Source organism: Chrysemys picta, chromosome 9 (genome assembly GCF_011386835.1).
Source record: "Chrysemys picta bellii isolate R12L10 chromosome 9, ASM1138683v2, whole genome shotgun sequence".
Lineage (NCBI taxonomy): Eukaryota > Metazoa > Chordata > Testudines > Emydidae > Chrysemys > Chrysemys picta.
The window spans coordinates 104773740-104787998 of NC_088799.1; the positions used below are offsets into that span (position 1 = coordinate 104773740).

At 41.3% G+C, this 14259-nt stretch overlaps 1 protein-coding gene across 2 annotated transcripts in view; it reads left to right on the top strand.

Annotated features, from left to right (window-relative positions):
* OGT (O-linked N-acetylglucosamine (GlcNAc) transferase) overlaps nt 1-14259 on the top strand; it is a 57142-nt gene that overhangs the window by 34347 nt on the left and 8536 nt on the right. For both annotated transcript variants that reach the window (XM_005286063.4, XM_005286062.4), the window contains exons 15-19: nt 3301-3426; nt 7312-7482; nt 7607-7723; nt 7807-7974; nt 12986-13138. In XM_005286063.4, coding sequence (XP_005286120.1) covers nt 3301-3426; nt 7312-7482; nt 7607-7723; nt 7807-7974; nt 12986-13138 — 735 coding nt within the window. The remainder of the gene's footprint in view (nt 1-3300; nt 3427-7311; nt 7483-7606; nt 7724-7806; nt 7975-12985; nt 13139-14259) is intronic.

The window sequence follows — 14259 nt, forward strand, 5'->3', positions numbered from 1 at the left end:
TAGGGGTACTGCTGTAGAAATCTCTGATCGAAGGCACTGGGACGCACCTAAACCTGAAGTGGAGCACCCACAGGGACACTCATCTCAAAGAACATCAGTTATTGCACAGGGTAACCTCCTCATCTTGGAATCTGAGTTTGTCTGCATCTTCCACACCATAGCTATTTGGCCTTGTAGCAGGGTCTTTCTCGCCATTTGGCATCTGGGGATTTAAAAATAAATAAACCTTCTGAGAGCTGCTCTCTCTCCTGTCTAGACTGGTAGCAATAGTTGCCGCAGTGAGCCCTCCATTGGTCAATATTTCTGACCTCCTGTCTGGTTCAAAGGAGGCAGACTGTGTAGGAGATTTGCAAGAATCCTCTCCTGGCCTGCAAGAAGGGCTTGTCTGTGTTGCCACCTAATGTTTTCTGACTGTTCCAGGAGTTACTAGGTTACATGCCAGAGGCTTAGGCATTGAAGAGTTTGACCTACCAGGACAAGATGTGCACCTGTTGTTCAACATAGAATCATAGATGTGTAGGGATGGAAGGATCTCAAGAGGTCATGAACTACCCTTATAGTTAAAACTTTTCCTAATATCTAACCTAAATCTCCCTTGAAAATTATGCCCTTTACTATTTGTCCTGCCTACAGTAGATATGGATTACTGTCCTCTTTCTAAGGCCATATCTACACTACATAGTTAAGTTGACTTTATTTAAGTCGATACTGAGCCACTGATTTAAGCAAGTTGATCTTGTGTGTCCACACAACGCTCATTGTGTCGGCAGAGTGCATCCTCACTAGCAGGACTTGCATCGACGCACCGAGCACTGCACTGTGGGTAGCTATCCCACAGTGCATGTAGCAGAGTGGAATTTTGGGTTGGGCTTGCAGTGCCTTATGGGACCAAAACATTGATGTGGGTAATTATGGGAACATGGAGTTAGCCTCCCATGATGCACTTGCCTCCCTCCATCCTTCTCTCCCTGAAATTAATGGCAAACAAACCAAACCTTTTTTATGCCTCTCTTCATAATCCTGGGTTACCTGTGCAGACGTCATAGCATGATAAGCGTGGACCCCGTTCAGCTGTACACTGTTGTGAGCATTACAAACATCTCGCACCTTCTTCTGCAGTATTTACATAGCCGATACGGGAGCCGCCGCACAGAACGGTGTAATGCCACGCAAGTAACGCTGCTGGAAGATGTAGAGCAGAGCAATTTGCAGTTGCTGGCGACAGTCATGCATCACCTTGACATGGTTGAGTGCCATTTCTGGGCCCAGGATTCAAGTATTGAATGATGAGACTGCATCATTATGCAACTATGGGATGACCAGCAATGGCTGCAGAACTTTTGAATGCGTAAGGCCACTTTCGGGATAGCTCAGTGGTTTGAGCATTGGCCTGCTAAACCTAGGGTTGTGAGTTCAATCCTTGAGGGGGCTATTTAGGGAACTGGGGCAAAATCAGTACTTGGTCCTGCTAGTGAAGGCAGGGGGCTGGACTCCATGACCTTTCAAGGTCCCTTCCAGTTCTATAAGATAGGTATATCTCCATATAGTGTGACGCTTATCTGTGTTGCTCCTTACCAAACTGTCCCCTCCATTGCATTTTCTTCCCTGTAAACTCCACCACTACCAACCACCGTGTGTTGAATGAATAAAGAACCTTTTCTTCTCAATCCATTTAAGTTTTATTATGCACACCGAACACAAAGACAGCAAAGAAAAGTAAGATAACCTGGGGCAAAAGGGCTAATACTGGGGGACGGCGAGAAAAACAAGAAAAGCTTACTTATAGATGCAGTGCAATAACAATCAAAGGTGTGGAAACGGGTGCCCTCTGGTCCTTTTACCCTCCTCTGGTGTTGAGTGCAAGGGATACTGAACCCCCCCACCCCAGCCTTATAGGATGTTTGGGGGAAGAGGTTGTAGAACTGGGCAACGATGACAGTAGGTTCAGCATAGGCTGCAGTTACTCTAGCATCCAGCTGCCTTTCTTGAACCTCAACCAGACTCCTCAACATGTCTGATTGCTCCTTCATAATCCCCAGCATCTCTTCCTGCGCAGCACATTCTTGTTCCCTGTATGCTGTCCTGTCCTCCCTGTCCATCTCCAGGTTCTCGGACAGTGTAATCCTCCATGCCCTAACTGATCTTTAATTCCCCGGGTCCTCTTTGTGTGCCTTTTTAAAGATAAGTACTGTTTTGCCTTTTTTCCAGTCCTCTGGGACCTCATCTGTCCTCTGAGTTCTCAAAGATAATGGCTGTTAGTTTTGAGACTGCTTCAGCTAGCTCCTTAAGTATCTAGGATGAATTTCCTCAGACCCTGCTGACTTGTATTTAACTTACCTAAATATTCTTTAACCTGTTCTTCTCCTATTTTGGCTTGCATTCCTTCCCCCTTGTTAATATTGTGTTGAGTGTCTGTTTGGTCATCATTTCACTTTTTAGTGAAGACTGAAGCAAAATAGGCATTAAATACCTCAGTCGTCTTGATATCATCCGTTATTAGCTCTCCTTTCTCTCTAAGTAGAGGACCTACAGTTTCCCTTTGTCTCTCTTGCTCTGAATATATTTAAAGTGCCTCTTTTTATTGCCTTTTGTCCCTTGTTAGGTATAACTCATTTGTGCCTTAGCCTTTCTGGTTTTGTCCTTTCATGCTTCTGCTATTCTTTTGTATGTCTTAGCAATTTGTCCATGTTTCCAGTTTTTGTAGGATTCCTGTTTGATTTTGGGGTAATTAAAGAGCTCCTGATGGAGCCATATTCACCTCTTACTGTTCTTCCTGTCTTTCCTTTTCATCAGGATAGCTTGTTGTTATGCCTTTAATACTATCTCCTTAGCAACTGCCAGCTCTCCTGAATGCCTTTATCCCTTAGATTTTCTTCCCACAGGCCCTTATCTACCAATTCTGAGTTTTAGTCTGCTTTTTTGATGTCTGTTGACCTTATTCTGCTGCTCTCTCCTTCCTTTCCTCAAAATTGTGAAATCATTAGGGCTGTAAGTGACTGCCTCTAGCTCTCTGGTCCTGGTATCATACCAAATGTCTGAATGAACTTGGACGTGCTTGTCTTCTGAGTATTTTTTCAGGGTTAAATGAGTGACTGTTGTCAGTCATAGCATCTTTATTTGGGGGAGATGGATATGGGAAACTTGAGCTAGCTGTAAATTTAATCTGAACTATATAGTGCTGCTGAAAGTTTTTTCTATATTTTAAACTTGTTGTTGGTGTGCTGATCTCTAATCTTGCTTTTGGCCTTTCAGTGATAAAGTAAGAATAATTAATGTTTGCTCTTGATTCTTGTATTTTAGATACCATGTAATGGAAAGGCAGCAGATCGCATTCACCAGGATGGGATACACATCCTCATTAACATGAATGGCTACACTAAGGGAGCCCGTAACGAGCTGTTTGCTCTCAGACCAGCACCTATCCAGGTAAAGGAATTAAACAGTGTTTGGAGAGCGCTGTCTGATGTAAGATCAATGCTCAACATTGTCATAGAACAGGCTGGTTTCTCTCTTCCCTTTTAAGTTGGGAGTGCTGTGGAAGTGGCATGCTGATCCATATTGGACAGGAAGAAAGTAAGCATTGCTCTGTAAGGAGTAGTGTATGAATAAAATAATTAGTTTATATACAGTTAGCTCCCTTTTTCCAATATTTATATGTTGAATAATATTCCAAGGAAAGAGTAAACATAGCTTCATGGTTCCTGAGCACGCTAGCTTCTCGTTCTGATGAGAGCAGATATTGTAAGCAGTGTGGTCAGTCATGCTGTTTGGAACAAGGCCTCAGCTTTGAATCTTTGCAGGAAGGATACGACTAGGAGAAACCAGAGCTGCCTCTGGGGAATTTATTTCCATGAAGAAGAATAATTCTGTACAGGTTGAATACATGATTGCATAAGCACAATATTTTTTGGTAACATAGCATAGTGTGTATATACTGCTGAACTAGGTGTGGTTTGAACATGCTGTGGTATACTGACACCAGTGTCCTTACAGTGCATATATGCAAACATGCCATGTTCAAATTAAAATAACTCAATACCAACACATAGTGGAAGATTAATGCTACTAAGAGGAAACCCTGGATGATGGAAATACCCAAGGTAGTGACATTTTAAATATATAGGTGAGCTGAAACTGTTAGATACAGCTTTAATCTGTTGTAGATGAGCTACATTTTTAAGTTACAGTGAGCTCAAGCCATGTTATAAAATTCTATAAAGCAAATTTATTTTATTCTGCCATACAAAAATGTTAGAGCAGTTTACTGTTATCAATATGTGGATACTTACAGGATCTGCATTACTGTAATATCCTGATGCCTCTCATCGTTAATGGATTTTATCCTTACAATACTCCTGGTAGGCAGGGATATTTCATTTTATAGATAAGGAATGGAGAGACAGGGCAGGGCACATCAGGATGTTGTTGTGGAACTGGTAATTGAACTGTGGTCTCAAGTGAGTCCAGTATCCTATGTGCTAGGCTATCTTTCCATCCTTCATTGATGCTGTATTGTTGGATAATAGTGTCCTTGGTTTAAAATGCACACTGGATTGATTGAGTTATTTGAACTCATTCTGCATTTGGAGGCTTTCCGTGGCCAACACAGAACTGCCATTTCCAAAGTATTTTCTGAAAAAATACTGGAAAAATGTAAGTAGCAAGAGAGAGCTGTCAGGTTTGTGTTTATTTTATCTTGCCTTAGGTGTGCTAAAATCTCTTAGTATAGATAAGGAGACAGGGTTCCTCAGAGCACAGATATTCTTGAAGATAGTTTGGCCTGTGGACTTCTAATTTTTTAAGGGTGCTATATACACAAAATTCTCACTCCTGGGTCTCTGCCTCCAATATGAGACTAGGGAGTCTCAAAGCTAAACAGTCTTGGACTGTTGCAGCATGCACACGCATCAGCAGGTAAGATATTCTTGCCTTCTCATTAGCAGGGCCCTACAAATTCACAGTCCATTTTGGTCAATTTCATGGTCATAAGATTTTAAAAATCATAAATTTCAGCTATTTAAATCTAAAATTTCTCAGTGTTGTAATTGTAGGGGTCCTGACCCAAAAAGGAGGGTTTTTTGCGGGGGAGGGTGTGTCACAAGGTTATTGAAGGGGGGGTTGCGGTACTGCTATCCTTACTTCTGTGCTGCTGCTGGCAGCAGCGCTGCCTTCAGATCTGGGCAGCTGGAGAGGTGTCATAAGCAGCAGCACAGAAGTAAGGATGGCATGGTATGGTATTGCCTCCCTTACTTTTGCACTGCTGCTAGTGGGGCACTGCCTTCAGAGCTGGGTGCCCAGCCAACAGCCGCCCCACTCTGAAGGCAGCGCAGAAGTAAGGGTGGCAATACCATGACCTCCCTAAAATAATTTTGCGACCCCATCCCCCTTACAATTCACTTTTGGGTCAGGACCCCAATTTGAAAAATGCTGAAATCTGTATAGTGTAGGGTAAAAGCACACAAGACCAGATTTCACGGAAGGAAACCAGAATTCACGGTCGGTGACTCGTTTTTCATCTTCATGAATTTGTAGGGCCCTATCTATTAATGCTTTAATTTCTATTTTTTGCTACAGATAGTTGAGCAGCTCCTTCTGATTGCTCCTGAGCTAGCTAGTGAGCATGCTGGTGGTGATGGATTAATCTTGGTTTCCTCGGGATTTTAAATCAGTGTTTCATCTAGTCTTTCTGTAGGTTAAAATAAAAATAAATGAAATACACTGGTAGCAAAGAGGCACCACAAATCAGGAACATGTTCAGTGGTATTGTGGAATGCCATACCGAGGAATTCTTGTGGTCAGTCACCTCAGTAGTGACTTGCTCTGATGCATAATCAAATCTGTGGTCCTAATGTCTTCTCTGACCTTTTGATACCAGTTGATGTGCGAAAGAAGAGAGCTATCCCTCTTACCCATCCATTTCAGAGCCTTGCTAAATGGGATAGATAGGTTCTCAGATTGGTGCCCGTCACGGTGGCATCTGTACATCTCCAAGAGTAAGAACAACAATCTGCCTTTTGCCAGTAGGGAAGGAAGACCTAGATTTTTGTTACTCATCTGAGCATAAGTGTGTGCAAGTGTACTGGTTGCAGAAATGCTTCTGCAAAACAATAGGAGTAGTCTTATTTACTAGATGCTGACTTGGGTGTCTGACGCCTTGTATACTATAAAGCAGATCTTAATCAGTTGAGTCGTCAGGGGTAGAAGTTTCAATTTGTTGGTCTAAGAAAAGGATAGTGTAAGCCAAACACCACCTTGAAGAATGTCCTTCTGTGAGGTTCTTGAAGTAGTGCAAATGCTAGTCTGTTTTGGACTTGCGGGTTCTGCGCTGCTGTACTATTGCAGCTGTATGTGAAAACTGTCTTTCAAAAGAGCCGACCAACCCAAAGTAGCAAAATGATTGATGGGTTTCCATTTCATTTTGGGCTCATGCACTCTTACCATCTCACCTCCATTTAACTAGTAGTGGTTGTGAACCCATTTCTCTTTGAAGGGATCCTTTTGGGGCTGCATCCCTCTTGGATGTTAAGGAAACCCTGTGCGCCTAGCTCCTCTTCTCTATCTGGGGCAATCTGCTCCTTATTTCCCCTCCCCTCTGGAGAAAGCAGAAGTGGCTCGAGCCTTTCCTCGCACAACAAAAAAGCAGCATCTCCTAACTCTCTGCTCTCGGCTATTCCCCTTCCGTTATAGACTCCTTTTCCCAACCTACCCCCACCCCCACATATCTCCAGAGCAAGAACCAGTGGCTTCCTGGCCCTGCTTGTGTGGATGAAATGTCTGTTTTTAACACACTGCTGAATGCAGTGGGACAAATCCCACCTATCCTGTTGTATAGTACGCTAATCAAAAGAGGAAGAGACTAAGGGTAAAAACTTTTAAAGCACCTTATGTCCTTTTGACTTTCAATGAGACTTAGGTTCATAAATCACATGAGCAGTATGGAGAATTACCTTAAATCGCGACAAGGGGCAGAGAAACTTGAGGACCATTTAATTCCAGGCCACAGCAGTCTCCAAACAGGTGAAAGAAACTGAGGTGACTGGTTAATACCCAACTTTATAACTGTGTATAGCTGGCCCTGTGTGCTTGATAGATTTCTGGCCATAGTTGTCACAGGGTTTTTTGTTTGTTTGTTTACTTGTTCGTTATTCCGATGATTGACGATAATTCTCTCATTTTGTCGGGCGTCAGCCATTTGAGAATCCTTGAGAACCTTGGTAAGAGAGATGCTGAATCAGAGCAGGTTATACAGTTGCACATGTGGTTTGTCCATACTTGAGATTAAAATCTGTTGCTTTTTGGCTTGGCTTGTAGGCTATGTGGCTGGGATACCCTGGAACCAGTGGGGCACTGTTCATGGATTATATCATCACAGATCAAGAAACTTCCCCAGTTGATGTGGCAGAGCAATATTCTGAGAAATTGGCTTACATGCCAAACACTTTCTTTATTGGAGACCATGCTAATATGTTTCCCCACCTGAAGGTAAGAGAGAGTGATGGAAAGGAAAGCCGATAGTAATGATTGTACTTCTCTGGGAACTTATATTCAGTACAGTAATTTGGCAATGGAATGTGGTAAATTGAAACTTGTTTTTCTTGATCCACAGAAAAAAGCAGTAATTGATTTCAAGTCCAATGGCCATATTTATGATAACAGGATTGTTTTGAATGGCATTGATTTGAAGGCATTCCTTGACAGCCTCCCTGATGTCAAAATTGTTAAGGTGAGAACTCCACTTCTGTGCACTCTGCCTTAGTAGACTGAACGCAGCATTTTCTCACTGATGAATCTTGCATGATTTCTTAGATGAAGTGCCCTGATAGTGGAGACAATGCAGACAGCAATGCTGCCCTCAGTATGCCAGTCATTCCTATGAATACAATTGCAGAAGCCGTGATTGAGATGATTAATCGTGGACAAATTCAGATAACAATCAATGGATTCAACATTAGCAATGGACTAGCAACTACACAGGTGAGGCAAAGTAGGACAGAAAAATGGTTTTCTCCTCCCTCTTTATTCCCTTGTAATTTCTCTTCCCTCCATCTTGAATCAATGTTTTATTTTTTTTCTCATAATACAAATTAATCCCTTGAGTTTAAGTGATTTTGTTACTCTTCTTTGAATTTTCTTCATTTTAGCTACCTATTGCGAAAAAGGGGACAAACAGAATGCAGATTTCTGGGTCTGATCATGCCAGTGCTGTGTAGCTGGACAACTTACATGTTATACCTCTCCATATGCAGTCCTAAATTGCATTAGTTCTTCTTATTGCCAGATCACACTGCAAGCTCATATCTAATTACCCTCTCAATCTTCCCACTTAAACTGCTTTAGGCATTGCCATACAGCTTTCTTAATTTGCATTTTTTCAGATGTAATGTTTTTCTGCCCATATTTCTAAAGTCTCTGGGTTCCATTATGTCTTCAGAACACTTCCGAATTACCATCATGTGTGAATTTTCTTAAGTCTTCCAAGTGATTAAAGATGTAATATGATTGGATGTAATTAATTGAAGCACCCCACCCTTAACTCGATACATAATTTTCTTCTTTGTTTATGGCGCTCTAATCCATCTTCACTATGCATGACCATCTCTTATTAAAGCTGGTTCTTTTAAGTGCTGATCCTGTGCTTATTGCTGTACAAGACCAATGTACATATAGTCCTTGCCCCAAGGAATTTACTGTCTAAAACAGATAAGAAACTGGAGGAGCTACAAGAGATTGCAAGATAGTGTATTTAAAATTTTTAATTTTAAGTGGCCTCTGCACATTCCCACACTTGGGATATGTTGGTGGTGTAGCTTGGACTGATAGAATCTTCTAATAGCAATGTCTAGTGGAACATGCTTGTGCCTTCAGAGCCATAAGGGAAGGAGCAGAACATTTGAAGAGTGGGACTATGAAAGGGGTTGTGGCACATTGTCCACCTCAGTTCCTTCTAACCCTGGTAACAGATGGATCAGTAACCTAGCTGGGTCCTTGGACCCACAAATGCATCATTCCTGGGGTCAGTGCTGCCTTACTTTGCTTAGTTATTTTCTTGTTTTTTTAACAAAAGACTCTGGCAAATGTCATTAGTTCTGACACATATTGGAACCATAGAGGGAGAAACCATGGTTCAAGAGATATGCCTCTTGCTCTGCTGCTTTTCCTAATACAAATGCATATGTGCATTGTTCCTTTGAGAAAGGTCATTTGCCTTCTCATTGTTCCATATGCAGCACCTTCTCACTCTGGGCCAGAAATGAGTATCAGAATCTTCTCCAAGCAGTGTCATTGCAGGAAGCATTAGTGGCTAAAGCCTTCTGGTTCCAAAACACTGTGATAAGCCAGTACTTGAAGAACAGCCTTGGCTTAGACCCCTGATGGGATTAAAAAGCCCAGTAATGTCCCATTTCAGGCATTTGTCTGTGTGCCTGGAACAAAACCTAAGGTCCTTGTCACTGTGATATATAAAGATTCGATCCAACCAAACATGCTTTAAAATCAGCTGGTCTGGATATCTTGCATCCAAGAGTTTAAAAAGAGCTGGCTGAAGAGCTTGCTGGACCATAATGTTGATTGATTTCCCCCCCCACCCCCCGTAAGTGGTGGAACACTGGAGAAATTCTAGAAGGCTGGAAGAAAGCCAAGTTTGTGCTGATATTTAAAAAGGGTAAAGGGGATAACCCAGGTAGTTACAACCCTGTCAGTCTGACATTAATCCCAGACAAGATAATGGAGTGGCTGATATGGGATTTAGACTTAATGGTCCCTTCTGACCTTAATGATCATCTAGACTGACCTCCTACACAACGCAGGCCACAGAATCTCACCCACCCACTCCTGTGACAAACCCCTAACCTATGCCTGAGTTATTGAAGTCCTCAAATCATGGTTTAAAGACCTCAAGGTGCAGAGAATCCTCCAGCAAGTGATCCGTGCCCCACGCTGCAGAGGAAGGCAAAAAACCTCCAGGGCCACTGCCAATCTGCCCTGGAGGAAAATTCCTTCCTGACCCCAAATATGGCCATCAGTTAAACCCTGAGCGTGTGGGCAAGACTCACCAGCCAGCACCCAGGAAAGAATTCTCTGTAGTAACTCAGATCCCACCTAACATCCCATCACAGACCATTGGGCATATTTACCTGCTAATTATCAGAGAGAGATCAATTGCCAAAATTAGGCCATCCCATCATACCATCCCCTCCATAAACTTATCAAGCTTAATCTTGAAGCCAGATATGGCTTTTGCTCCCACTACTCCCCTTGGAAGACTGTTCCAGAATTTCACTCCTCTAATGGTTAGAAACCTTCATCTAATTTCAAGTCTAAACTTCCTGATGTCCAGTTTATATCCATTTGTTCTTGTGTCCACATTGGTACTAAGCTTAAATAATTCCTCTCCCTCCCTGATATTTATTCCTCTGATATATTTATAAAGAACAATAATCAAAAATTAAAGGAGGGTAATATAATTAATACCATTCAACATGGGTTTATGGGAAATAGTTTGACAGATTCGATCATTTTTTTTACTTAGATTATATTAATCTTGAAAAATGTTGATACAATATACTTAATCAAAATGTCAGATGCCTTACAGAAGTTTAAGAATTTAGAACAATACAAAATTAACATGGCATATATTAAATGGATTAAAAGCTGGTTAACTGATAGCTCTTAATGTAATTGTAAATGGGGGATCATCATCGAGCAGCTGCTTTTGTAAAATGGTCCTGCGGGGATCCATCCTTGGACCTGTGCTGTTTAAACTTTCATCAATGACCTGGAAGAGAACATAAAATCATAACTGGTAGTTTACAGATGACACAGATTGGAGTGGTAAATAATAAAAATGATGGGCCACTGATGTGGAGTGATCTGGATTGCTTGGTAAGCTATGTGCAAGTAAACATGTTTTAATATGGCTAAATGTACACATCTAGGAACAGAGTGTAGGCAATTCTTACAGGATGAAGGACTCTATCCTAGGAAGCAGTGACTGAAAAAGATTGGGGGGGTTAAGGTGGATAAACAGCTGAGTAACAGTGTGGCCAAAACAGCTAATGTATATTTGGCACCGGTGTGAGCACTGCTGGAATACTGCATCCAGTTCCGGTATCCTTGAATTGTGGATGTTGATAAATTAGCCAGGGTTCAGAGAAGAACCATGAGACTAATTAAAGCTTGGAAAATGTCTTTATAGTGAAAGACACAAGGAGCTCAGTCTACTTATATCAACAAAGAGAAGGTTAAGGGGCAACATGATGAGTCTCTTAGTATCTATGTGGGGAACAAATATTTGATCATGGATTCTTCAATCTAACTGACAAATGTATAGCAAGATCCAATGTCTGGAAGTTGAAGATCGACAAATTCAGACTGGAAAATAAGGTGTAAATTTTTAACAGCAAGGGTAATTATCCAGTGGAACTGTTTTAAAATCAAGATAGGATTTTTTTTTTAAAGAGATGCTCTAGTTCAGAAGGAATTATTTTGGAGGAAATTCTATGGTCTTTATGATGTAGGATGTTAGACTGTGAATTTGGCTTTTCATATAATTAAGTCATTGTTATGACTCATAGAAAACTCCTCAAATCCACACTTATACAGAATCTAACCACTCATGGTATGACATCTTTTCTTGGATCAGGGGAGCTAGAGTGTGTATTCAACACTCTGTTCCAACATTTCAGACTGCAAGACCACCTTCCTAATATGGCATGAGGTCATATTAGCCTTCTCTAAGGTATTACCCTGTATTTAAAAGGGCTGAAGAAAGGCAGCCGCAAAGGGAACCATCAGAAGTCTCTTGTCTGGATCAGCTACTGTGCCCACTACTGAGGGAACAGTCTCCTTTACTTGTCAGCTGTCCAGATATAGATGTTGTCTCTGTCTCCCTCTTTTTTGTTTTTTATATGGCCCCAATCACTGTAGTATCTTAGCTCTTCAGTCTTTAATGTAGTTATTCTTACATCCCCCTCTGGAGTAAAGAGGAGCTAAGTGGCTTGCCCAGGTCACACAGGAAGTCTTTAACAGAGCAAGGAATTGAACTTGGGTCTCCCAAGTCTGAGGCAAGTGCTCTAACTGCTAGACCATCCTTCCACTCTGGATTTGAATGTTCAAACTTTGCAAGATAGCAATGTGAATTCATCATACTCCTTCCTTTCAGAAGATATACTACAATTTTATGAACTCTTAAAAGTAGGACTACTGTATTGAAGAGTGTTATGAACATACCTGTTCTTCACCCAGAAGTGTTCCAATTGGACTTGACTAAATGAGGCCATGGAAGCTTCCTCTATTAATATGGCAATATATCTAATTCATAGAGCTGCCACTTAATGCTCTCTTCATATTTTCACAAAATATATTAGTTTGTGCCATCTAAAGCAGATGCACAATTTCAGGCAGTATTACCTTTTCTGTTTAACTGAACCTCTTTATCCCACTGTATGGAGGTAGGAGTACTACTTGTCAAACACACGAGCGTGGGAATGTGCTGAGGCCACATGAAGAAATGAAATATACTCACCTATAATTAACATTCTTTTAAGATGACCTCTGCGCACTTTCCTTCTTCCTCAGTCGTACTTTCAACTTGAGACGGTAGGAGGAGGCGGTGTTAGAAGAAACTGAGACAGTCAGCATGCCATGCCTCCTTTATAGCTTTGTCCACCAGATATTTAGAGCTGCGAGGGGAAGGCCAGGAAGTGTGCAAGTTCTCCAGTAGGTTTTGTTCCTAGAAGGTTCCACTAATCCAAGTTGCACCATGAATACATTCCAAGTGTGTGAACGTGCAGCTATCCTCTCAAAGTATTTTGGTTACGAGTGAGTAACCTTCCTTTTCCTCATATTTGACATAACTTGAATCCGCTCTTCAGGTAAGTATTCATGCTATTAAACACTTGACTGGATTATTTCATTAGGTACCCTGTGGTCTGAGTTTCAGTGCTCTAAATTAGCTGATAGTTGAAGTTTCTTATATTCTTCCTAGATTAACAACAAGGCAGCAACTGGAGAAGAGGTTCCACGTACCATCATTGTTACCACCCGCTCTCAGTATGGGTTACCAGAGGATGCTGTTGTGTACTGTAACTTTAACCAGCTATATAAGATTGACCCTTCCACTTTACAAATGTGGGCTAACGTGAGTAGTTATGTTTGCTACTAAGTCTCAGATCAGATCTCCATAATTTGACTGCTGTCTTGTTTACAGGAATGGTTTTAAAATGAGCAACAGATCTTTAACTTAAATTGCCCCTATTCAGGTCAGGGAAAGATTTCAGTTTCCTTGCCTGGTTGGTTGAGAATATTTATTTGGCATGGACCTTTTTGAATCCTTACAATACTCTCCGGAATAAGGGATTGGATAATAATGGGATTTGGAATTTCTTTGGGTCTCATTATAAATCGGATCCGAGTTGGGAGTTGAGTAAAAATTGTTACCCTTCTGACAGCTTTTTCATAGTCAATGTGTAATAAGCAGTTCAGTACTGTCCAATTTACACCACTACAACTGGCACTTATTTGCACCATTATCTGTGCTCTTCCCTGACAAGTCAACCATTAGATGGGTACAGAGGCTGAACATCTCACTTCAGGTCAGAGTGACCGGGAATGGATCACTTGATGATTACACTGCTCTACAGCCAAAATGCTTCTGAAATAAATGTAGTCAAACTTTACTAATTCTGGGTTACTGAGAACGAAAATGATGCTTAAAATTGTTGATTGGCTCTAGTTTTCAAGATATGCTATTGGGTCAGTATATACGACCCTTGACTTGGGAATGGCGGAGGATAAGTGAGTTATAAAGGGAAGGGATCTCAATTTAAACCAGAAATGACTAAAATACATCTTTGACTGGATCTGTGAATAAATCCATGACTGGGTTTGGACAGTACTTGCTTTTTAGGCAAAACAATGAATGATGCAATCTGAAGTTGGTATTGCATCATACATGATATGAATTGCATCATGTTGTTCCTAGAAGTCATGGATGATGCAATCATAACGAAGCTTACATCACTCTGCTGAACAAATTGCCCTATATCAGCTCTAGAAATCATACAGGTCGTGCTCTCTTATTTGTGAGTGTTTGATTTTGCAAAGGGACACATTTCTGTTTAGCCAAAGTGAGCAGAGATGCCTCGTACTTGTGTGAACAGTGCAGATAACTTCTGCTATGTTTGTGGTGAAGTGACTTTTGCATCACAAAAGCGCAGTATAACCACTATGGTTAAGAAAGCCTATCACCTTTATTTTGGC